The sequence below is a fragment of the Asparagus officinalis genome, chromosome 9 (genome assembly GCF_001876935.1).
Source record: "Asparagus officinalis chromosome 9, Aspof.V1, whole genome shotgun sequence".
Taxonomy (NCBI): domain Eukaryota; kingdom Viridiplantae; phylum Streptophyta; class Magnoliopsida; order Asparagales; family Asparagaceae; genus Asparagus; species Asparagus officinalis.
In genome coordinates, this window is record NC_033802.1 from 66,533,037 (window position 1) to 66,558,974 (window position 25,938).

The 25,938-nt window shown below is 35.9% G+C and overlaps 1 protein-coding gene across 1 annotated transcript; it reads left to right on the forward strand.

Annotated features, from left to right (window-relative positions):
- LOC109823578 (DNA repair RAD52-like protein 2, chloroplastic) lies at positions 3,068-25,174 on the forward strand. Its single transcript, XM_020389857.1, has 5 exons — positions 3,068-3,125; positions 16,169-16,295; positions 22,402-22,439; positions 23,547-23,638; positions 24,686-25,174. Exons 1-5 carry the CDS (start codon positions 3,068-3,070, stop codon positions 24,821-24,823), a joined length of 453 nt encoding a protein of 150 aa, XP_020245446.1. The 3' UTR covers positions 24,824-25,174.

A 25,938-nucleotide genomic window follows, 5' to 3' on the forward strand; every position in this document is an offset into this window, starting at 1 on the left:
TATTTTGAAATCATGTTAATAGTAATCATTTGTTGCTAGGCTAAGGTCATAACTATTGTCGTTTGATATTCAATCTATTGATATTAAAAGTGGATAAAATGGCGACCTTATTTGTAGAATTATTTTATTAATCTAAGTGAAACTATTATGTATGAAGTGTAGACCTATTGTATGACATATAAGCTCATTGTGTGGAATTTAGCTTATTGTGTTATATTATCATGTAATATATACTGAGAAGTATAATCATAGCATATGAATTATAATATACAATCACATCCATCAATTATGAAAAGTATGCAAATATTTACAATTGGATTTTGTCATATATTATATATTGAGAAGTATAGCTTGTACATCAATTTTAAAATTTAAAGTGATAGCATTACATGGAAAAAGTAAGTAACTGATGTTTACTGTTATACATACATATTTCATCATTAGATATTAAATTTCATAAACGAATGTTAACTTGTAGGAACAGATGTTAAGTGAAAGTTGAGTGTTGTTAATGTTCAACCGTAAGTATTAACTGTCATAAAAGGTTGATAAGTTTTAACCCTTAATGATAATGTTTGCCGCTGATGTTAATAAGTATAAAGGATAGTAAGAATTTGAACCATTTGTTAAGAGTAAATATTTGTTTATGTAGGAAAATTGATGTTGTAGGTGATATAAGGCCTACTACATGTTTTGGATCGTACTATACTTTCATGAAGAAACTTAAATCAAGAATAAAGAAGTGGCATTGGGATGCTTATAAGGGCAGTAACTTCGAGCACTACGTATTGTTCGGATCTCCAGCACGTGATTGATGAGCACTAGAGCATGTGCTATGTCATTATGTTCGCAAAAATGATGAATTCTCCTTTCCCGATTCCAAAAGCGGGTCGTTATTTTCAGTCAAATTTGATGAAGAGTGGGTGCAGACTCACACGGGCTTCCCTTGATGGGGAGTTGATCTATGAGAATAGAGACCCTCACAACCGGCTTTGGAGGGAGTACTTTGAAGAGAAGAAAGAAATGCAAAAGGCCAAGGCAAAGGAAAAGGCAAAGGTCAAAGATAAAGAAGAAGCTGGTAGCATGAGGAGATATGTTGAAGAGTTACTGGAGACACTAGTTGAGTTAACCTCAAAGAAGGATGTTGAGGATTTTGTTTTGATTCAGATTTTGTACCAGTGTGTAATGATTTGGTGCCTTAACAGCTCACAAGATATCCCAAGACAGTTGTTTCAATATGTGGATAGTATTAAGAGAGTGGAAGATATTGTGTGGGGTAAATTTATTTTTGATGAGACGAAGAGAGGCATTCAGATTGTCGTGGAAGGAATGAGGAAGCCAGGGGTTACATACGTACCTAGATGTTCGCCACTCATCCCTGTAAGTTGCATGTTCATATGGTTTGCTTTTTATTTTAGTTATTAGCAGATTAGGTAATATGCATCAGAAAACATGTACGATATTGAATCTTAACAAGATATGGTAAAAATTAACATGTTAACATGAAACTTAACATATGAAAATGAAAGGTAACATTAAGATTTGACAGTTAACATGTACCCATGAATGTTAACATGTAATAGTGAAAGTTAACCTTTAAGTGTGAAAGTTAGCTATTTAGACTGAAGTTGAACAAAGAGTTTTGAAAGTTAGAAAGAAAAATTATGACAAATATTTGTTGCTCCTCCTTCTTCTTTTTCATGTTATCCGTAGTTTTACTAGTTTATAAAAGCTTAAAATTTTATTCATTCTATTTTGATAGCTATGGTACTATGAGATTACCGACATTAAAAAACCAACCCTTAACTTGAGATGGAAGTCTCTGTTGACCAATTGGATAAGGGTTGGAGGGACAACTGAATCTTTGAGGAAAGAGACAATTGTTTTCAAGGCAAGTAAATCGAGCATTAAAATCTTAGAGAAGGTAGTTTCTCCCAGCAGCCCATTGGGTGAGAAATACCCTCAAAGGGAGCCCCGGTGGGAAGGAGAATGATATCTCTCGTCGTGGAAAGAAAAGAATCTCCCTGTCTCCGAGGAAGAAGGAGAAGAAAAGTAAATCTATGGAGCAATCACTGCAGAGGAAGAAGGAGAAGAGAAAAGGTTAAGGATGATGAGCCAGAGAAGATGAAGGATAGACCTAAGAGCTCATCCATAGGCTACGTAAGCACCAATTATTCTTTACATATTTTTGCACATTTATATTGAAAATCTTTGTAACTTTATCATTATTACATTTAATTTTGCATTGTTTCATATTAACTTTCTTTGGGCATGTTAGTGTACATTGTTTCATATTGAGTTAGTGTTAAATGTTAATGTTCAGCAGAACATGTGAATTCTTAGTGTAACATGATAACTTTTATCGTTAATTGTTATCTTTCATGCTTACATGTTATATGTTATTCTTACATGTTAACTTTAGTTATGTACATGTTAATTTTTAGATTGACATGTTAACTTTCATCCTTACATGTTAACATTTCAAAATTTATGGATTTTTATAACTATTATTCTTAATTTATTCATTGCTTATATAACTATAATGACTATATGGTTATTTTTTTAGATTTTCTCCCAACATATCAGTGATGCTCTTGAAAGAGAATATGAGATAGAGAAGTTATCAAGTGATGAGCAAATTCATTTTTGGAGGAATACAGTCAAACTAAATTAAAATTACTCCATGCTATCAAGCGTAGTAAGCACATTCAATGGGATGCTTGTTCCAAGGAGATACAACGGCTTAACAAGAAATTAGAGATCTATGAAGGATCCGCTGATTTGATTGATCCCGAAGACCTGAAAAAGAATGTGAAGGCTATTATGGCCCAGAATGATATGCATACAAAGGTTGCACATAAGAAGAGGAAAAATAGTTTGGATACTATTGATAGAGGTTGATGATATTGGTTGCTTCGATTATGACGATGTAACCAATATTGGAAAGGCAGCTACTCATAGTGTGGAGGAGGTTGTGCAAATGGAGAATGAAATAGATGACATAGAAGAGAAAAAACAAGAAGCTGCGCAAGAAGAAAAGGAGGCAGAGAAGGGAGACTGACAAGAAATGGAAGTTGAGAATGTGAAGAAAGTTGAAGAGAAGAAAGAAGGTGAAGAAGAGGATGGTGAGAATGTGGAAAAAAAGAAGAGAAGAGAGAGGAAGATAAAGAGGAGGAGAAAAAAGAAGAAGAGAAAGAGGAGAAGAAAAAAGAGGCAGAGAAAGCGGAAGAGAAGAAAGATGAAGGTAAATAGGTGGAGAAAAAGGAGAATGTTGAAGAGTCATCCTTTGAGAAACCCATTGCCGAACTGGAGGCACAAGTTTATCAGAAGAGATCGAAGGATGAAGAAATTAGCTTCAAAGAGGACAAGGGGACCAAGTACCAGGGTTCGGACGCGATCACAGCTAGTCCGAACGCCATTCATTGAAGAAAAGAAGAAGAAAATTCGTCCAGAAATAATTACAATATCACACCACAAGGATGATGAGAGGAAAAAAATTAGGTACTACTGTAAGCCTGATGAATGCAGCTGGGATTTTCCGAATAACAAGAAAATCAAGAAGAAGGAGGAGGCTCTTCTGAAGTTGCTAAATGAGGGTATTCATAATGTTGATGATTTTAGCATGCGCTTGGTTGATAGTGAAGGAACCTTCGTTCATAACTTTAGAATATCCTATCATGTAGCGGCAAAGCTCACACCAGATGAGAACATATGAGTCTCAAATTTTTACAATCAGAAATCCCATCAGTAAGTTTAGTAATTTTCATTAATATTTGACTGCATATTACCTGTGATCTTTTATACATTCATGTTAATGTTTGTGTATAACAGGTTAATATTCCCCGATATATGTTAACTTATGTCCATTTATGTTAACGTTTGCTCGAACATGTTAGCTTTCACTGTTACATGTGCACGTTTATCAGCAACTGTTAACATTTTACCTTACTGTTATATTTTAGGTTGTGTATTATTGTTAATACGCTAAACAATAGTATTGATTCTTTGGAGCTTCTTAATCTACTATGTGGAGGCCGTATCGATGACCATGCAAGTTTAATATGTTAAATATATACATTTCTAGATTTTTGTGTTGTGATGTTATGCAATTTAATTTTCATCTCTTGCATGGTAAATTTATAGGTCATGGAAGATTTGATAGATAGAATAAGCACATGGCTAGAAAGACTGAAAATTACCTCCCTGAACAAGAATTATGGGGTCATATCAACTTACTTTTGCGTAAGCACTAGTTTCAAACCCAAAACCATCTTTACATCTTGTTTATAATTGGCATAACATTATCTTCTTAGCAATACAACATAGTCTTTATGCAAAGACTCTTGATTTTCCGCATTTGGACACTTCATTTATACAAAACATGTTGCTGCAAGTAAGAGTATGCTCCTTATCCCCCTTGTGCGTCAGGACCACTAGCATGTTGCTGAAGTCAGGTTGGATGAGGACGTTGTTAAGCATTATAGCTCGGCTGGTCACAGTGCGTATAGTGAACCAGTGAATAAAGTAATTAGTTTTATGGATTATATGAAGTCTGGTTTTGATCCCCAGAATGTTTGGAGAAAGTTCAGATATGAAGCCGTCCCTTGCGAGCAACAGACTAGAATGTTAGTATTTCACAAATGTAATATTTTTCATTTTATCCAGCATCAGTTATCTAACTAGCTTTGGACTTTATGTCATGTATTTTTGATCGTGGGCTTTTCGTTCCCTTATATATGAATGTTATAATCCGTGGGGTTGATACAATTCAAGTAACTACTTCCGATGATGGGTATGACGTCATCTGTGCCCGGCTTGCAGCTAAACTTCTTCTAGAAGGATGAGAACAGAAGAATCAAGCAGAGAAATTAGATAAAGATGGGAGAAACTTATTCTAAAAATTGATTGATTGAACAAATAAGGATGAGAACAAAACTTGTGTGCATGTTTATATTATGTATATTAATTTAGTTGTATAAACAGTTGGTGTGGATGACAAACTATGTATCAAGCTTAAACTTTCCTTTTGTTATTGTATTTCTGGTATTTTTGCCACAATATATCTACGTTTTGTTTTGATACAACATATATTTAACAGGTTCAAATGAAAAAAAACTACATGTTCATCTGAATATCAACAGGAAAAGCCAATACTTAACATGTACGTCAGTCAAGTTAACATTTTCTGCTAAAGGTTAACATGTTATGAAGAACGATGACATGTACCTATGAAAGATAACATATTCCACTGAAAGTTAATCATTTTCAGTAAACGTTAGCGTAAAGAGCTAAAGCCTAACATGTTCAAGTGAACACTAACTTATTCAGGTGAAAGTTAACATGTTCATTTTCAATTAGAACATATATTGAGGAGAAAGTTAGAAGTATAATATAATATCAACTTTGTAGCAGCATATAATCATTTCGTTTTCAATAAGAACATATATTTCTTCAATTCATTTTTAATATACAAATCACAATGTTTAGTAAAATTAGAACCATACAAAAACAACATAGAAAGAATGAACAAAATTTCCATTTTACGACTTCATAGTTCGATTGCTTCAATGCTTTCCTTAGTTATTTTGTTTTGGCTGCTATCTCCTCTTCAACAGGCAATTCTTAGTAAACTAGAATGTTCTTCTTCATTGCATTAGCATCGTGAACCCACGCAAAAAACTTACATTGCTTATTTGGGAACTTTGCACATCCTCAGAAGTATCTACCTTTATTCCTCCTATTTTTGCACAGCTTGAGGGGTGTTGGAATTTTACAGAAACAACATACCTCTTCCAGTGCTTGAGACCCCTCCGATGTATTCATCTCACAATCTCAAAATGGGAATCAATGGATACTATAATTGCTGGTGAGGTTGTAGCATTACTTTATTCATACTATATATAACATTGGGAACAATCAGCTAGCCATTGGAATATGACTGTTGGAACAGTCAGTCAGCTAGCCGTTGGAATAGTCAGCTAGCTGTTAGAACAATCAAAATTTTAAAGTAAATATTTTTGGCTGAAAGTTAATCTTTTTAGCTGAAAGTTTTTTAGCTAAAAGTTATTATAGTACCAAGATAATTAACATGAAACCCAAACAGAATCCCTCAGCTAAACACGTACATTACACGAAACATCTTACATTCTTACAGTAGATATTACTTCAATAAATAATATGATTATTCTTATAACTTCACAGATTACAAAAGTCTTCCACAATATACTGCAAAATTCTGGACAACCTATATTTCTCTAACAAAAGTATTGTTGTAAGAAGCAGTCCACACTAATCACCGATTGACTCGTTATAAGTTGCTCGATTGTGACCATCAGCTTTGCATCGGGAATATTTCACTGGATGTTTGTAAATGGTTCGGTTGTTTATGCATCTGGTCCTTTTTTTCTTCCTCTTAGTGGTAATTGGTAGCAAAATCTGGGTTTCATCTCTTGCCACACTCCTCTTCTCATAATCTGGTATATGATAAATGATTTCTTCGTAGCTCTTCGTAAACGCTTCTATGGACATAAACCAATCACAATATTGATATGCATCTCTTTTCATATAAATAATGACTGCACAAGCATACACACAAGGAATACGTGTTACATCCCAAGCTCGGCAAGTGCATGTCCTCTTCTCTAAATCAACGTGAGTAGTTCTATGTGATTGTACTTCGAATATATCATCTCTAGATTGCTTAATCTCTAAAGTATATCCTTTTCCCATATTTTCTCTAATAATCTGCTCAGCTTTAGGACAAAGATAGCATGTCCACTTATCATCCATTATGCATATGTTGTTCATGCGAATCATAATTTATTTTCGGATATGCTCCACCATTTACAGTACTTGTAACAATCGAGCTTCACGTATCCATGTGTTAAAGGATTCTGCGACATTAGAGGTCACATGACCATATCTTCAAACATTAAAAAATAAAATAACAAGTATGATGCATCCAATATATAATAATATTAACACGTAACTACAAAACTTAATCATTAAGAGTTATAATTAACATAACAACACAAAACTTAACATACAATGGTGAAAGTTAGCATCTACCAACCATAGTTAACCTATAGAAAGGAAACTTAACATATATGCGAGAGAGTTAACATCAACTGCAAAACATCATAATGACTGAATGCAGTACCTAATGCCAGGGAATAATGCATTTGCCCAATGCTCTGACGAGTAATTAATTGCAATCTCATATGCAGCTGGAGACATCTCCTAAATTTCCTTTATGTAGTCATTCCATTCCGCTATAGTGTATTATAGAAAGCAGTTTGGAGCAAATTTCCCTTTAGCTTTGATCTAAAATTTTCAACCAGGTCCAGAATACATCTTGAGTGAGTTGCTTCAGAAAAATATTCTCTCACGACTTCTCGAATCCCCTTGTCGGCATCAGAAATAATTATCAATTGATGGGGAGGATTGTATGGGGTTGACCTTTCATACAATATGTACCACAAGTCTTGAAGGAATCATCTCAAATTATCTATATTTTCCTGATCGCATATGCAATACGCAAGTGAAAATATCTCTTTGTCTCCATCGTATGCTATGACGTTGAGGAGCATGCCTTTGTATCTGTCTTTCAAAAAGGTCCCATCTAAAAATAATAGGGGTCTACATCCATTTAAGAAACCAACGATGCAAGCAACATAACATATGAATAGTCTTCTAAACCTTTCTTCATTCTGGTCAATGCAAATATAGCTTCCTGGATTTGTTTGCTTCACCATTTGCTCATACATTTACATCAGTGTGACCATATTTTATGTAAATATAATACATTAGCGCAAATAAATATTAATTTTTTAAAGTTACCGTCTAACAGTGAAAGTTAACATCTAGCTGTTAAATGCATTATCTAACTAAGATAATATCTTAACATGAAAGCTAACAGTTATTCATGCAATATAACATCACATGGTGACAGCTAAAATATATCAATAAAACTTAACATGAAACGATTAAGGGTAATATATTACACGATAAATTAACAACTAACATTGTAATATAAGCGACTACTAATAAAATTTGTATATTTAATACAATAACTATAAAATTTACCATCTTAATTGATTATAAGACTCATAACTATCACTGTACATATCCTCTTGTGCTATTTCTTTGCCCCATTATATCTTACTATATTCAAGTCTCAATCCATATCGAGTAAGAAACTCCTTTTGTACATCAATTGGGCGGATTTCGGGCCGAACCTTTAATACAGGTCACAATTGGACTGTTATGAATTTGCGAGATGCATGTGATTGCCCTGACAAGTTAGTATGCTATCTGCAACTGTGTTCATTTACAAATCTTTTGATTTTATTTTTTTTTATTTTTAACAGGAGATGTAAACAACATCCAAGGGCATCTATATGTCTCCTTATATCAACAATAAACTCGGATACATTTGAGTTTATTCTTTACAAATTCATAGCCAAACTTTTTCGCTATAGAATAGTATTACAATGCTAGTCTTAATTCATTTACAATTTTAAATTGTTGCCCCTTTTTCAGTTAATGTTGTGTGCCACCATTGAAGAATGATAGAAGTGTTGTTGATAATATCATTAGCTCTTATTACATTCTCACCAGACGAGCAATCATTTTGAATTCTCTCTGAATTGAAAGTATTTCTTGGAGGAGGATGACTATATTCTGCATTCAAAGGGCCTCACTGCTGCACAAATTAATGAACCAGTGAGATATCATATTCAATTGTAGTATAATATTATCTTCTGATATTTTAAATTAATAGCTTCTTATGTAAACTAACAGGTAATTGTGAGCGTTAACTGACTAGGAGTATAATTAATATGTTTTAGTAAAACTTAACATAGAGCAGTGGAATTTAACAGACTATACGCATAGTTAACACGTTACGAAGAAAGTTAAAAACTTCATGAAAAAATTAACATGTTCATATGAAAGTTAACATGTTCATGTAAAAGTTAACATATATCGTTGAAACTTAACATTTTACAGGAATGATTAACATCTAACCATTAGAGATGACAACTATGTTTTTCGACTGTGCATTGAGACCTAAAATCACAATGTTTACATCACACAGAGCCTAGTTTTAAAAAGAGTTCATTGATTACTTACATTTTAGTAATAACTTTCTGATTTTTTAGAAGTAGAATACTCTATATTAACAACAGCTTGCATATGAATCTTCGTACAACCAGTATTTCGATTGTGCTCCAACAAGCACTTCAAATCATCTTCATTATCAACTAAAAAACTCAGGTTTGGGTGCCTCTTAGATTTATACATCAATGATAAAGCATCTTGAGATACTTTCAGTCTTTCAGACACATCAAATTTCAATTTAAAAAAGCTTGTTGCAGAACTTAGCATCAAGAATATAACATTCTCACCTAACGACACCATGCAAATCAAGTCTTTGGTGGCCATTGGGGTTTGTTGAAGGCTACGAGGACAATTATGAGGAGTAATTGAGGGAATTTTTAGCGCATAAGTGGTTCTTGAATGTTGAAGAATAAAAAAACTAAACATTTTATAGCAATGGTTAACATCTAACCATTAGAGATGACAACTATATTTTTCGACTGTGCATTGAGACCTGAAATCGCAACGTTTACATCACACAAAGCCTATTTTTAAAAAGAGTTCACTGATTACTTACATTTTAGTAATAACTTTCTGATTTTTTTAGAAGTAGAATACTCTATATTAACAACAGCTTGCATGTGAATCTCCGTACAACCAGTATTTCGATTGTGCTCCAACATGCACTTCAAATCATCTTCATTATCAACTGAAAAACTCAAGTTCGGGTGCCTCTCAGATTTGTACATCAATGATAAAACATCTTGATGTACTTTCAGTCTTTCAGACACATCAAATTTCAGTTCAAAAAAGCTTGTTGTAGAACTTAGCATCAAGAATATAGCATTCTCGCCTAACGACACCATGCAAATCAAGTCTTTGGTGGCCATTGGGGGTTGTTGAAAGTTATGAGGAGCAATTGAGAGGATTTTTAGCGCATAAGTGGTTGTTGAAAGTTATGAGAACAGTTATGAGGAGTAATTGAGGGGATTTTTAGCGCATAAGAGGTTGTTAAAAGTTGAAGAATAAAAACCCTAATTTCATAAATGAGAGATGAGAGATAAAACTGTACAATATATAACTTATGATGAAGCCAACCTGTAATGGAGGGAACCAGCGTTTTTCCCCCTGCTTTTCGCCGTCGATTCGCATTAACTGCGATGGGAGAGTCACCGGATTGAGGGGTCAACGAGACGGTTTTCTGGGTGAGAGAAGAATGTATTTTTGGTAGGGATGTGAAAATACACATAGTATATGTATAAAAGTGGGATTTTGGGACTGAGCCACACTTTTTACTCTCTTTTAGGGCTAAAGAGTAAGGGAAATAGTTGCTGGGGCTGGGCCACATCCACTTTATTTTTTTGGAGCCTTGACATATTTTTCCCAAAAAAAAAAAAATTTAAAGACTGCAATTTTGACTCTTTGCTGTTTGATAGGCGGGAAATTGTAGCCGTTGCTTTGTTAGGTCTTTTTCGTATCAGTCCCTTTGTGTTTGCTAACTTGAAATTATTCTCTCAATTCATCAAAGTTGTTGTTAGGTCCCTCAATTCTTTAAGTTATTATCAAATTATTCCCTCAAATCATTGAAATTTCAATCAGATACCTCAATTTCCAGTTATTTGAGACACAAACTTCAAACATGAAATAGTCAAGAGATTAGCATCGACAAAGAACCTTATAATTTATTGTATATTTGTATGCTTGTTACTTTAGAAATACTTCATTCGCCATGCAAATGCACACAATTAAGAGATACTTTGGTAATGATACTGATATTAGGATAATAGCATAAAATATGAATATTATTTTTAAAAGAATAAAGTCTAAACAACTCCCACACTTATTGCACCCCTGCAACTAGTGACGCATATTTTATTATTTACTTAACATGATGATAGCTACACTTGAAAGATAAATAGTTTGTAGTAAAAATAATTAAAAACCAAAATTGATTATAACTTATTACGTAAAAAAGTTTTACTTTTACTGCCATTTTTTATGGCACTTTTACTGCCATTTTCAGTGCATCCATAATCATATATTTTACATATTACTAATGCAAGTAACATAAGATAAGACTTTGAATTTTTGTCTTTTCCTTTTCAATACCAGTAGTATTGCAATTCACTAATTAAAAAGCCTATATTATGTTTTATTGATAATATGTTAAGATAGTATGTATGTGTAGAGGCCCACTATTGAACCGCACCTGCTTAAGCCTATGTATAGTCTATATGTTGTATTGTATTATAAGTTTATAACATCAATATATGAAACTTTTACTCTCCTAGTTAATTAATATGGTATAAGAGACATGTTCTCAAATCAATCCTAACCATCCTACTGATCTAGGGCTGTCCATTTTACCCGCTGGCCCGGGCCCGGCCCGGCCTCGGCCCGGAAAACCGGGCCAGACCGGGTTCCGGGCCCGGGTAGTTAATTAATATGGTATAAGAGACATGTTCTCAAATCAATCCTAACCATCCTACTGATCTAGGGCTGTCCATTTTACCCGCTGGCCCGGGCCCGGCCCGGCCTCGGCCCGGAAAACCGGGCCAGACCGGGTTCCGGGCCCGGGTCCGGGTGGCCTCAGCGGCGCCCGGCCCGGCCCGGTACAGTGCGCCGCCGGGTCAACGCCCGGGCCGGGCAGCCCGGGACCGGAGCCCGGCCCGGGTGGCAACGGTCACCAGTGGTGACCGTTGCCGGAATTAGGCCGGGCCGGCCGGCCGGGCCGGCCGGCGTGGCACAGCACATTGGGTGACCGTTGTGGTGAAAACGACCGGCCGGGCCGGGCTGCCGCGGCCCGGCCGGCCACAAGCGGTCACCACAAGGCTGACCGTTGTTGGCCAAAACGACCGGGCCGGCCCGGTAACAACGGTCAGATTGGCCCTTTGACCGTTTTGCCCTCAAAAACGGTCAAAAAACGGCTATTTTGTGAGGTTATTTTGGTCATTTACCTAGGGGGCTGGTTCTATAAATAGAGGGGGGTTTTCATTTGTTTTCTTCACACCAAAAACTCATCTCTTCTCTCTTATACTCTTATACTCTCTCTTATACTCTTATACTCTCTTATTTATACTTTCTAATCCAATCCCCAAATGGCTTCCGGATCTGATTATGAAGAGCAAAACATATCTCCCGATCCTGAATTGAGTCCTCCTACTATGAGTCCTCCTACTATCAGTCCTCCTACCGAAGTTAATCCCGAATCCGGTGGCGACGAATCTGCACCAAGAGCTCCTAAACGGCCAAGATCCGATGTGTGGAATTTTTACGAGAAGATCGACGTCACCAAGGATGAACACGGTAGGATCCTCACCCAGAAGGCTAAGTGTGCTTTGTGCGGCAAGATTTTTCAAGCTCATCATAAGAGCGGCACCAACCACCTCAAACGCCATTTAGATAAACACAACAAAGGCCAGCCTCCTCAAGGTGATATCCGACAATCCATGATTTCTCAATCCTCCTCTTCTGGTAGTCTCGGTAGTTGGAACTATGACGCTGCCAGAGCCAGGAAATGCGTAATCAGGTTTATCATTCTTAAAAACCTTCCTTTTAAATTAGTAGAAGATGATGAATTTGAAGATATGTTTAGAGATGGTTTTTATCCTGCATTTAAAAAATTTTCTCGTCAAACCTGTCAACGTGATATTTTAAAATATTATCAGCAAGAACAAGAAAAAATAATTTCTTATTTTAAAAATTTAAACTGTAAATTTTCTTTAACTTCTGATATTTGGACATCTAGAGCACAAACTGGATATTTATGTATCACAGCACACTGGATTGATGAAAATTGGCAAATGTTTAAAAGAGTTGTTTCTTTTATTGCAATAGAAGAGTCACATACTGGTGCTAATGTTGCAAATTTAATAATTGAAGAACTTATGAAATTAGAAATTTCACAAAGAATATTTTCTCTTTCACTAGATAATGCAAGTAATAACAATGTAGCTGTTGATTTTATCAGATCATCTTTATCATTGCCATGTCATGGTGATCTTTTTCATATTAGGTGCATCTGTCATATTTTAAATTTAATTGTTCAAAGTGCATTTACTGAAATTAAACCCATGATAGAAAAGGTTAGAACAGTTGCTTACATGCATAGTGCTTCTGAACAAAGACTTAAAAGATGGAAACAATTTTGTAAAAGAAAAAATGTAAAGCCTAGACTAATTCCAAAAGATGTTGACCATAGGTGGAATTCCACATATGCAATGTTAAGTGTAGCAATAGAATATAAAGACATTATAACTGATTTTATAAACTATTATGCTTCTAGTTCTAGTTCTGGTAGCACTTATGGAATAACTGAAGATGAATGGACAGTTATATGTAATTTAAATGAAATGTTACAAGTTTTTTATGATGCTACCATGTTATTATCTGGCTGTTATTATCCAACCATTACTTTAGCTGCTTTACAAATTTTAAATATTCAAAATTTTTTTGATAAATATCGTTTGGATGCTACTTTTGGACCTATGGTTTTTGAAATGGAGAGCAAATTTAATAAGTATTTTAGGCCTATTCCTCATATTTTTGGTTTGGGGGTTCTTATTGATCCATGCTTGAAGGATATTGGCCTTCGAAGTTTGTTACAGTCATTGTATGGTGGACAGGTTATAGACTTAGATGATGGAACCACCCTGAATGCTACTACTCATCATTTACTTATTAGAAATTATTTTCAAACTTTATATGATGAGTATGCAGCTAGACATGGTGTAGCTGCACAACAGTCTGCAGCTTCGGTTTCTTCGAGCTCATCCCGAGCCCGAGGTAAAAGTGTAAGTTTTGATAGGTATGCAATGGTAGCCGAGCTAACTGGTGGATCTGGACTTGGATCGTCATCATCGGAGGTTTCTGAAATAGATGAATATTTTTCTGCTTCTTTAGTTAGATGTCAAGGAAATGCTTTAGATATTTTGCAATGGTGGAAAGTATATGGATCAGTTTCATATCCTATACTTTCCACCATGGTTCGTGATTTACTAACAGTGCAGGTTTCGACGGTAGCTTCGGAATCCGCCTTCAGCACAGCAGGTCGTTTGATCGACGATCACAGGACATGCTTGGATCCATATACTGTACAAGCGGTGATGTGCCTACAAGATTGGTGGAGGTACGAGAAGCGAACGCAAGGCATCGATCGGATGGCTGGAATTGAAGATAAATTTGAAGAATTGGGACTAGCAGATAGATATAAAGAATAGATTGTAGTTTTTATATCTTAGCTTACAATTTGTAAAGAATTATTTTGGAAATAATTACAAATGATAGTGATATAGGTGAGTAGGTGCCAACCTAGTTGGGATTTACTTATCTATTGTGATGCGATTAATTCCAAAATAAATTTGTACTTGTAATTTGTAACTGATTTATCAATTATTAATAAAGAATATGTTTTTATCATTTCTTATTTGTAATTTATGTCATTTTAAGTAATTAATAAAATTATTGTTTTTGTTATTTTTCTTGTCTTTTTTTTATAATTTATAAGTTAAATAACATTAAAAAATTTTGGAAAAAAATAAAAAAAATAAAAAAAAAGGAAAATCACCCGGGCCAGCCCGGACCCGGCCCGGTCGGGCCCGGGCCCGGGTCCGGGTCCCGGTTTTGCCCGGCCCGGGCCCGGATTTCCGGGCCGGGCCGGGCCGGACCGGCCCGGATGGACAGGCCTATACTGATCAAATCAATCAAACCCTATTCTCAAAACCCTAATTTCAGCAGCCACCAAGTCCGGTCTGGTCGGAAAGCTGCTCGGTGTTCTCTCCGGGTCGTCATCATCGTCCTCATGACATCGGTATGGATCCAGTCCTATGACGATGATTGTGACGTTGGCGATCTTTGCAGCCTTAACAGCTTCAGGTATGTTATGCATCGATTTGCATGGGAAGTCATGATTGCATCCCAATCTTGTGATCGCAACGACATGTTTGGAGATTCGAGACGATGTGATTTGGTACGGAGGACCTACATAGGCATTAATATTAGAATTTCTCACCAACTTAGATTATTCTGGAACAACTTTCTAGAACTTCTTTCTAGTAACATTCTACAAAATATCTACCATGAAGTTTCTAGGAAGATACAAGTGTATGACTAGTATTTATTCTTCTAGAAACTTCTTAGTAATGTATGGCTAGGATTAACTATTCTACACACTTCCTAGCCCTCTTAAACAATTATAAGAGCATCTCCAACAGCTTCCCCATCTTCTTGGTATTCTAAAATTTGGAGAATTTTGAGCTTTTTTTGGTCCAACAGATTCCCCATCTCATTCCCCAAAATGGGGATAGGAGAGAAAAAATAGAGAGCCTTCCCCAAATCTGCAGCATTCTGCAAATATTTGGGGAAGCACTTTTTCACGTTCTTCTAGACTCAACCCACAAAAAACAACTCCATCTCCTCATTATAAAAATAAATAATTTGGTCAAAATGGGGATTCTTCAAAATAATAAATAATTTATTATTTATTAGTCAAAGATGTAGAATATTTTTATTATTGTAATAAATGCATGATTCTTCAAAATGGGGAAGCTGTTGGAGTTGGAGCAAAAATAAGTTGGAGAATATGACATTTGATTCCCCATTTTGAAGAAATTTTTGGGGAAGCTGTTGGAGATGCTCTAAATATGGGTCTTGTGCTCTCATTTGGGGAAGCAAGCAAGCAAGCAAGAAGTGAGCTTGGGAGCTTGAGTGTGTAGTGTAGCCTTGTGTGAGTGTCCACCAAAATAAAGGAGTTGTGTGAAAGTGAGGTGTTCTTGTAAGAAAGTATTATACTGTCTGGTGTTCTATCAATAAATAAAATAATCAGTAAATACCAGGACCGTTTCTCTCTCTCTCTCTCTACCCCAAACGACTTCCTAATTTATTTTCCCCCCCAAGCGCTGATGGCGATCGGGACCTCGGCCCTCGCGAACTCCGCCCTCTTGATCGCCACCGCGTCGTCGTCCCAGTCCCGCCGGAACCGGCGATCGTCGGCGTAGGCGGCGGCGGAGGATCGGGTCGCGTGGCGCCGCGTCGGCGACCGAGAAGAGCGGCGGCCAGCGCGGATCTTGAGCCACCACGAATTACGTGGTTGCCCCCTTCGACAAGGCGCCCACGCTGACTCGGCCTCTTGAGGAGATCTTGAGGGATCTTAACAAGAGAGTCCCCGACAGCCTCATCAAGAACAATTCCATCTCGTGGTATTTTGATCTCCCTCTCTCTTCCGTTGAGCGCGAGTTTTTTTTTTTGTGTGTGTGTGTGTGTATTGATTTGATTGCTTATGTGCGAAATTTATGCGTGCTTGGTAAACTGCTAGTGTGGCTATCTTGTAGAAGTCTGTTTTGGTTGTGTAGCGCTTGATTTTTTTTTGGGGAGGATTGGCTGCATATTTGTTGCATGCCAATTGTGCGTGCTTGGTGCTTGTGAAAATGCCCGGTCTTTTCTTTGTCCATCCAAAGGGGTATTGGGTGGAGGTGATCTCAGAGGTGAGGAGTTAATGGGAGCTTTTCGTTTGATTTTATTTTACGTCTTGCGAATTGCTTTCGCGGCTACTTGTAGCCTGCTCTTCACGTTCCTACTCTTGTGCGTGTGTACGTAAGAACTTATGTTTCCGTAGAACTCGGTGCTAATTCTTTGGCAATCAGTTCTGTTTAAATTATTTTTGAAACCTGGTGTTGTGTACATACATAATAAACTTGCGGTTCGCTTTAGAGTTTCAGAACAACTAGGAAGAGTGGATTTCACAAAGCCGGTTTTAGAGACGTGTTTTAAGATGTGCGAGTCCGAAACGGTTGAAACAGGAAACACCTACAAAAATTTGGAGTTTCGTTACTGTTTAGCCTACTTGAAAGTTTCTGAGAAACAAGGTAAGTTAAAACATTTGGAGTGTTGTATATAGCATCCACTGTATCCGGGATTGGAGAATGAGACTGTTTTGCCGAACTAAGCCTTAAAATGAATATTCATTAGTGAACCTTGGGTCTCGTGCACAGAGCACATGCTTGTCTTCTCCTCATAATATACACAGTGCATGCCCTTGGTAACAAAAGTTTGGATAAGTGACCATGTGTGATATTCCATACAGGGTTGTGAAAAGCTCACTGAAGTCATCTCGTGATCTTACCTTAGCACTCACTACTATTCTTAATAGGGTTAAGTAAACTTGAACAGGAAAGTTTCCTGTCTCTGGCATCACATTGCCATCTCAATGCAGAATTACATACTTCAGAATTGCAGATGCTACTTCCATAGTGTTCCTAGTGTTTTGATTGTAAAAAAGAAATTAATTTGTTTGTCTTTTAAAAAAAACTGTTAGCAGAGTCTGAATCGTGTTTATTTAAACTCTTCCTTTTGTCTAGATCTGAATTTTGGTGCCACCCAGAGTGGCGCCAAAAGGTCCTTTCCTTACTGTTACCACTTCTTTCACAGCTTGTGCATCTCTTGTCTCCTTAAATATGTGCTGATACTGTATAATGAGCATGTGTAGCACGTCACAATACTAGATCTAGTAAAATTAGAATTAACTGGTTGGGGTCAAGATGGAAGCCCTGATAACTATGGAACGATAAACGTGGTTCTGTAGCATTTTATATCTAGCTTTTTGAAGCTCTTCAGTAATAACTAGTTGGCTGAGAGGCATAAGGTAAATTGCATCTTAAACCTTCCTAAGTAGTATATCTGCTAGTAAAGAACTTAAAATCAGGAGCAAAAGAGACAAAACTTCCAGAGTATATTCCACGACACTGGGCCATTAGTTTTATTAACTTGTTGGGGATCAAGATGGATACTCTGAATTCTTTGGAAGGATGTAACCTAACACGTAACATCGGATATGTACCTTTTTGAAATTCTTCAGCATTAACTAGTTGGTTGAGGAATATTACCAACCCTTAAGTTATGAGCTCTAATAGCATCTGGTTCTAAACGAAAAGGAAGCCTCAGAGCTGGAGCAGAAGAGGCATGATCTACACTTGCATAGAGAACTATCACAGAAGCACGTGCATGCTTTTGCCTTAAACAGACCACAAGGTTGAGAGAAGGTCATTGATATTAAGAGTGTGTAATTTAATGCATGAACTGTGCATGAACAGAAACTTGGAAATGGTACAAGACTGAGCAAACTCTATATTTCATGACGAAGTGACTTTTAGTAAATTCACTTGATCATTACTGACGGAAGAGCATATAAAAGAGTTAAAAGTGCAGATTAGATTGGAATATGAATGGCATCAAGTGTTGCAGCTTAATATTTGAGTGACAAGTTGACAGCATCTTTTTTTTGTCCGCTTTGATAGTGGGACCCAAAAAATAACAATGTTCAACATGGTTTGTTTGCAGCAACAAAACACATTCTTTCTGATCATTGCGGGAAGTTAACACTCTTAACTGTTGCAGGAAGTTAATACTTTTAACTTTCAGGTTATCAGAAAGCATCTTTTATGCTGCTGAAAACTACGCTCAGCAGATGCACCTTTGGCAAGCTCCAGGATGTATTTCTTACAATAGAAGCAAACAATGCAATTAATGGCTGAGCATATAATCAATTATTAATAATGGCTTAGGTCTCATCAGGGGGTCAAATTAGTGTATGTTTATTAATCAGAGTTTTCTTATATTACCCTTAAATGGTTTGAGCAATCTGTGTTATATTGGTATAGTAACTGACATGTAACTATGCACTAGTATTCCTTGAAGTAAACAAGGCATTAAAGGCTGAGTATGTAATTGAGTATTAATAATGATTTAGGTCCTTACAGGGTTCAAATTACTCTATATTTATAATTCCAAGTTTTCGTAATACCCTTAAATGGTTTGAGCAATATACGTTATGTTCAGGATTTTAACAAACATGTGTTACTTATAACTCTGGTATTCCTTGAAAGTGTCATCCGAACATTAGTATTAACAGAGTAAGACAGAACTCTTTATTAGAGACCTTAAACGAAAAAATGTGTCTCTAGGGATAGGAGTTATTGAATTACCCATACTTTTATTCTTGGTACTCGTTACATTATGAATTAGATAACAAATTTATATGATCTTGCAATAAAATTTGCAAATACAAGGAAAAATTGATTTGATATTTAATAGAAAATAAGGATGTGCTAATGTTAGAATTAGGAAGGGTTTTATGCAAAATTTATTGACACGTGTCTAATGGGTAATAAATGCATGGAGGTGACAATATCAGTGAGAGCACGAATACTTGTCCGTTGATTAAAAGGAGGTGGAGGTGGCATCTTGGGAACATAAAGGATGATGTGAAGGTGGATGTGACATCATGGGAAATGATAAAATGGACATAATACATATGTCTAGGATAAAGAATGACGAAGAGGGATATTTAACCCCTCCTCCCTCATTCTCCCCTTAGTTAAGTAGCAAGAAAAAAAATGGAAGAGGAAAAAGCAACAAGAAAGGAACAGAGAAGCAACATCAAAATGGTAAAGAAGAAAAAGAAAAGGAGGCAAAGAAGTAAAGAGAAGGGACAAAATGAGGGGATTATTTAAGGTAAATCCTAAAACTACTTTTGGTTTTAGGAACAAATCATTGTAGAGTAAGTTTTTTAGTTTGTGCTTAAGTTTTTTAGTTTGTGCTTTGATTTTACACGTTCTTGAAGCTTTTACTCCATAGTATCTAGGAAGAAGGTTATATTACTAATTGTACAAGCTTACACATTGAATTGGAAGTTGATATTTGATGTGTTTGTAGTGGGATGTCTAATAGGAGTTAGAAGTAACTCATGAGGAGCCATATAACTACAAGGAACTTGGAATTGAGAAAAACATTAGTAAGTGTGGAATGTATGTTCTTTAATTTATGATTTGTTCAGTAACTTGAGAGGAAGGGGTTAGATACCCTTTCCACTCGTCTTTTATTTGATATGTGTCACTTGTCCATTTCTTCTCTTCCTAAGATGCCACCTCTACCTCCACTCATCCTTTATCTTCGCATGATGCTACCTCCACCTCATTTTAATCAAGGGACACCTGGTCATCCCCGCTCTCTCTCGCGTATAATGTCACATTCACCCATTTATTAGCCATTGGACACATGTTGGTAAATTTTGCACAAAACCCTTCTAGTTCTCACATTAACACATTCTTGAGTTTGCATTGCAATATCATATCTTTTTTTTGTATTTGTAAATATTTAATGCAAGATCAAATATATCCATCTTCTACATAATGGATTAATGAATACCGAGAATAAAAGTATGGCATTGCAACTATGATGATTTAAACTACACCTAGTGAATGATTATATATATTGGTTGGGAAAGAATGACTTTGATCAGATGTATTATCACAAATTTCTATTATGACCTGATTGCCCAAGACCGAGGGCTAAATACAAACATGTCTGTTGCTATCTTTGTTAGTTAGGAGACTACATGCCACCTGACATTATAAAGGAATCTTTGATGGTGTTTTCTTCTATTGAGTGAATCTCATAATTTATCTTATTTAGTTGGTGAATAATATTACTGGTCTTTTTAGTAGCAATGTATTAAATATCGGATATCGAGGAAATATCGGATGGCCAAAATGCATACCAGATTGCAGATATTGGGGACATATCAGGGATAAGTAGTAAATATCAGAATTCTATAACAAATATTTTTATATATAGCATAATGCACTAAAATGTAATCTCTACATACTTACAAAAATCTAAGCATACAAAATATAATTAATATATGTTTAGGATCGCTAATCGGTCTTTTAAAATATACAAAAGTACAAATCAATGTTGCAACATTTGGTTTGATTTTCTAGGCCAAAATGTCATTTGATATAATAGGAAAATTATGATATCTCGCCCAAAAGTTGCCAAATGCGGTATACTGCTTTGCGACAGTCCATATAAAAACATATATTGACCAACATATTGGCTGATATATTGGTCATATCGATATATTTCGCCTAAAATACCCAAAAAGCGGTAAAGGATATTTAGAGACCACATCGGTTGCGGCAATCACTGTAAAAGAATATATCGGGCCATGTCGGGGATATTTAAAACAATGGTTAGTAGTATGAGAATATTGATGTTAATTGGAAGGAGATTAAGTGGATAAAAGGGTCAAGTCCTCTCATGTTCTTGAAAATTACTCGCATAATTTGGAGGTTATACGGAAAGTCATTTATTAGCTATGTAGTTTGAGTTAGAGTGAAATTACAGTTTTAGTTAAGGTTTTGATCATGTTGACTTGGAGATATGTTTGTAGGATGAGATACTCTTATTTATAGGAGATATGTTGATAGGACGAGATACCCTTATTTATAGGAAAGAAATGGCACTTTTTTAGCACATTCGACTCCTTTAGTCTGTGCTATGAACAGTGTCCTAAGTTTCTATTGTTTCCCCAGTATGCAGAGGAAGCTATGAACTTTTCTTTTCTGCATGAACGTCACCTAAGGTTACTTGACATGAAGTGTATACTTAATTGGTGCAAGGTCTAGAGGGAAATAAAATAACACGTGCATTTGAGGTTTAAGATTGTCTTCTTCATGAGCTTTATCTAATATTATGTTCTCAATGAGACGATTGTGATTCCTTCTGCTAAACCGATGCTCTTTCTTGTCCTCCTCGTGGTGCAAGGAGGCTTGTTTGTTTCCCTTTGCTTTGCATTTTTTTATACACCTTTCAGGAATATAATGTTTTCTTTGACCATTTTGGAACTGAATGCAGCATAAGTTGAGGAAAATGAGGGAAGGTTAATTGACAAGTTTGACCAGTGCCCTTTACATAGGGTATAATTATAGATGTAGGTGCTTCTAGGATGATGGCTGGGTTATTAAGGTTTTGAAAGAGTATCGGAGCCTGATATTCCAAGAAGATGGCCTCTATAGACCTGAATTAAGGAAAAATTCATAGGGCTGAGCCTAAAGAATTGGAATGAAGCACTTTTTTATTTTCCATAACAAGTGGGAATATAAATTAGTCATGCTGGTTTTCTCCTAACTAAGTAGACTTTACTATAAGTTAGAGAGCAGGCACAGTTTTGTTTTTTACTTTCCTGCCAGGACGACTTTAAATTACTATTTTAAATTTGGTTAAAATAGCCTGTCAATTTTGCTTTTGCAATCCATTAGGATTCAGGCCAGTGTGCTTCTTTCATGGCAATATTTGCTGATTGCTTTCCTTTATGTCTTACTTTAGTCCATCTCAAACTAAAGATATTCCTTGTGGATGAGCATTTGTTTATTATATTTTGCAGTTAAAATAATTCTCATATGAGAGGCTGCACTTATACTGTACTTTAAATTTGCTCTCTTAATTGGTCTTCTATAATTTCCACAGGTACCACGCCAATAGAATGCTGAGCTTCTATGCCCCAGGTAGTTTCTCTTACTTTGTTTGAGTAAAACAGATTCAGCTACTCATATCAAGATTTCCTGTAGTCACAGTTATTTGATCTTCCTGGATATTTTCTTAGTCATGCTAAATAAAATCTTTAACCTTCCTTGAACTCTCGCCTGTTGAGATAACAGAAACTATTATATGAATGGTCTTTGACTTCCAATGATTCTTGCATCATCTCACATTATAGTCGCATGCATGCTAACTCCAATATTTCCTTGCTTTATCAAGTTGTTGTAGTTCTTGTATTTTCTGGAAAGTTGGCTAAATTCTGTGAAAGAATGTTCAAGAAAGACTTGCAAGCTAGTACTTCATGGTTAGATTATAAATAAGACAAATGGTAGTATGATTTGGAGGAAGTAAATGAAATCAAGATAAATAGACAAAAAAGGAAAAAGAAAAAAAAACATGGTAAAACAAGGTTTGAACTTCGAAATGTTAGTCGATACTTATAATTTGTCAATAATATCGTATTGGATTTAAGGTATATGCTTATCCAATTTAATTGAAACCGGCTGGTACAGGTGGTATTGGCTAATGCAGACTAATTATGAGCAGGTACAACATTTGACCAACAAAAGTTAATGTAATTGTTAGTTACAGGGAAATAATAATAATAATCTAACGAACAAGAAAAGTATTGTTTACTTGATTTATTTTGTGGTATCAATGATTCTGATCTGAAACTGTGCAACCCCTGAAACTCCTGATACTAATACCAAAATAAGCGAGTATCTCGCGATCAATACAAGTTATCAAACTTTGTTGCAAACTATACAAGTCGCTTCCCACATTTTTATCATGATGTTTAAAAGAAATGAAACTAAGATAAGTTACTTCTCACATTTTTATCACGAGTTTTAAAAGAAATGTGTATTGTACTTTTACATCTATGCAAAAAGGACATTTCTTGACTATTGATCTTTTTCTTTTTATTGTTTGATTTGGTTGCCTATAGCAAGTCTTCTCATCATTACTGTTAGATACTATTAAAAAAAGTCAATTTCTCTAGCAGCATAGGGAAGTATTTTTTGTAATGCAGTTAGACTATAGAAATATTATTGAAATTGGCTCTTTTTCACAAGGCTGGTGTGGAGAAATTCGTGATGTCATTTATTCGGATAATGGAAGTGTGACAGTGGTGTATCGTGTTACAGTAAGAGGAACAGATGGCGAGGTACCTTTCTTTGCATCAATTTATTTCTACTTCCCTGTTATCTCCTTTACTTTTGATTCCATCAATGCGACATATCCAGTCGTGAAATTGTTAACTTTTATTCGAGCTGTATAGCTGAATCATTTATTTAGTTTCTCGTAGAATCATGCTCATGCCATTTAAACCATACGCTTAAATAACCATGTATTTGGCTAGAGTAGTTTTCAACTCTCAAGGGATTTCTGAAGTACTGAAGTAGCAACCAATCATTGGCGCGTACACTCCCTCCTCCCAACCCACCCAAAGTCATACTCACCAGTGAAGAGAGTTGACTTCTAATTAGCACTTGTGCATGTTCAAGATTTTTTTTCTTATTGCATATCATAAGGTGTACATATATGTCAGATTCCATTATAATTAAGAAATAATGTTAGAGGCACACCACCCACCACAACCCCAACCACACTCCCCCCTCTCAATGCTACAGTAAACCGGGCCTCACATGAGATTTTAAATTTTTTAAAATCCCATGTGGAGCCCGGTTTACTGTAGCATTGAGAGGGGGGAGTGTGGTTGGGGTTGTGGTGGGTGGTGTGCCCCTAACACTACTCATAATTAAGACATTGTTGCAGATTTTCCTTGAGTACTTCATGCAAAGCCTGATCTATGTTACCAATAAAATGTTGTTAATCCACACACATAACTTTATATTGCCATATCCACGATGCATTAATATCCTATATTTAAAAAAAAATGGCTGCATTCATGTACTTGCGTTATTGTGTCCATATCCTGTACATGTATCAGTACAACCTAGCCTTTTACTGATTAAAGGCAAAACTCGCATTTGATAGCTTTTATACGGAATGGCTTTGATGTCTTGATGTCATATCTGCACAAAAGAAGTTCCCTTTATTTTCTAGTCCTACAGCGAGAATTGATCTGTAAGAAAACAGTTAAGATGTATGCTTGCTTTCCCAAATATTCAACCGGGCTATGTAAAATTATATTTCATGGAGCTACTTGTTTATCTGCTGTTGATGGTCTTCCATTGCTCTGCTGATCCAGGTCCACCGAGAATCTACAGGGACGGTGTTTTTGAACAACGGTAAATATCAGGACCCTGTTGCAGCAGCTGAAGAAGTAGCCTTCCGCAGAGCCTGTGCTCGGTTTGGTCTCGGCTTGCATCTGTATCACGAAGATTAACGAGTTCCTCTCTACTTATCTCACCAACAGGCACATGGAAACCCCTGAAGATGCTTCTCCTTTGAATCCAGTTCTCTCCATTGTTCAGCTTTGAATGAGACTTATGCAGATCATTAGATGTAAATATTTTATCGGAATACAAGCAAGGATGTGTATCTTCGCTCATATGTTGCTCTGCACTTGAGTGTGGTATACCTTTCATTTTCCTTTTAACAAATGATGATAAAGGTTGCTTGGTTTTTAGGTAACAAGTCTATTTATCCGTGGAAACTTGTTGAGAAAAACTTTTTTTTTTTTGGTTCCCTTGGAAATAAGAGAAACTTACTGAGAAAAACCTTTTTTTTTGGTTCCCTTGGAAATAAGAGAAACATGCGTTTCAAGTGAATGTATCACTAAACGCATGCGTTTGCGTGGCTTTTTCTACGTTGGCATTTTGTGCTTACTCAGGTCGGAGGAGCATAAAAACATCAGCTTTTTATACCCTTTTGAAGTCATTGTTTAGTGCATGAGAAGCGCCAAACTGTGCCCAATGAGAGGAAGTCTATCTGCAATTTATCCTTTTTTTTGTGGTGAGTTAAATGCAATAGAGTTATAACCAATTGTTATGGGAAATAAATCTATAGACATCTTTTTATATGATATCATATAAAAAAGGGGTAAATTATCATGTTGACATTTTTAAATAGAATCATATTTTCAATATGGTATTTTTTTTTCGCTTGCGATATTATGATTTTAATATCAACAATGTCAATTTGGTGTTATTTTATATAGGAAAAACGATCAAATTGATATATTTAGTATTGAAAAAATTACATGGATTGATATTAATTTTGATGTTAATATTATCATAATATCATAAGTGAAAGAAAAATACCATATTGAAAAATATTCCGCTAAAAATACCGATTTGGTAGTTTAGCCTATAGAAAAGAAGAAATGCTAGGGGCACACCCCAAACCACACCACCAACTACACTCTCCTCTCTCATTTGCTACAGTACACGGGGTCCCACATGGGATTTTAAAATTTTAAAATCCCATGTGGGACCCCGTGTACTGTAGCAAATGAGAGAGGAGAGTGTGGTTGGTGATGTGGTTTATGGTGTGCCCCTA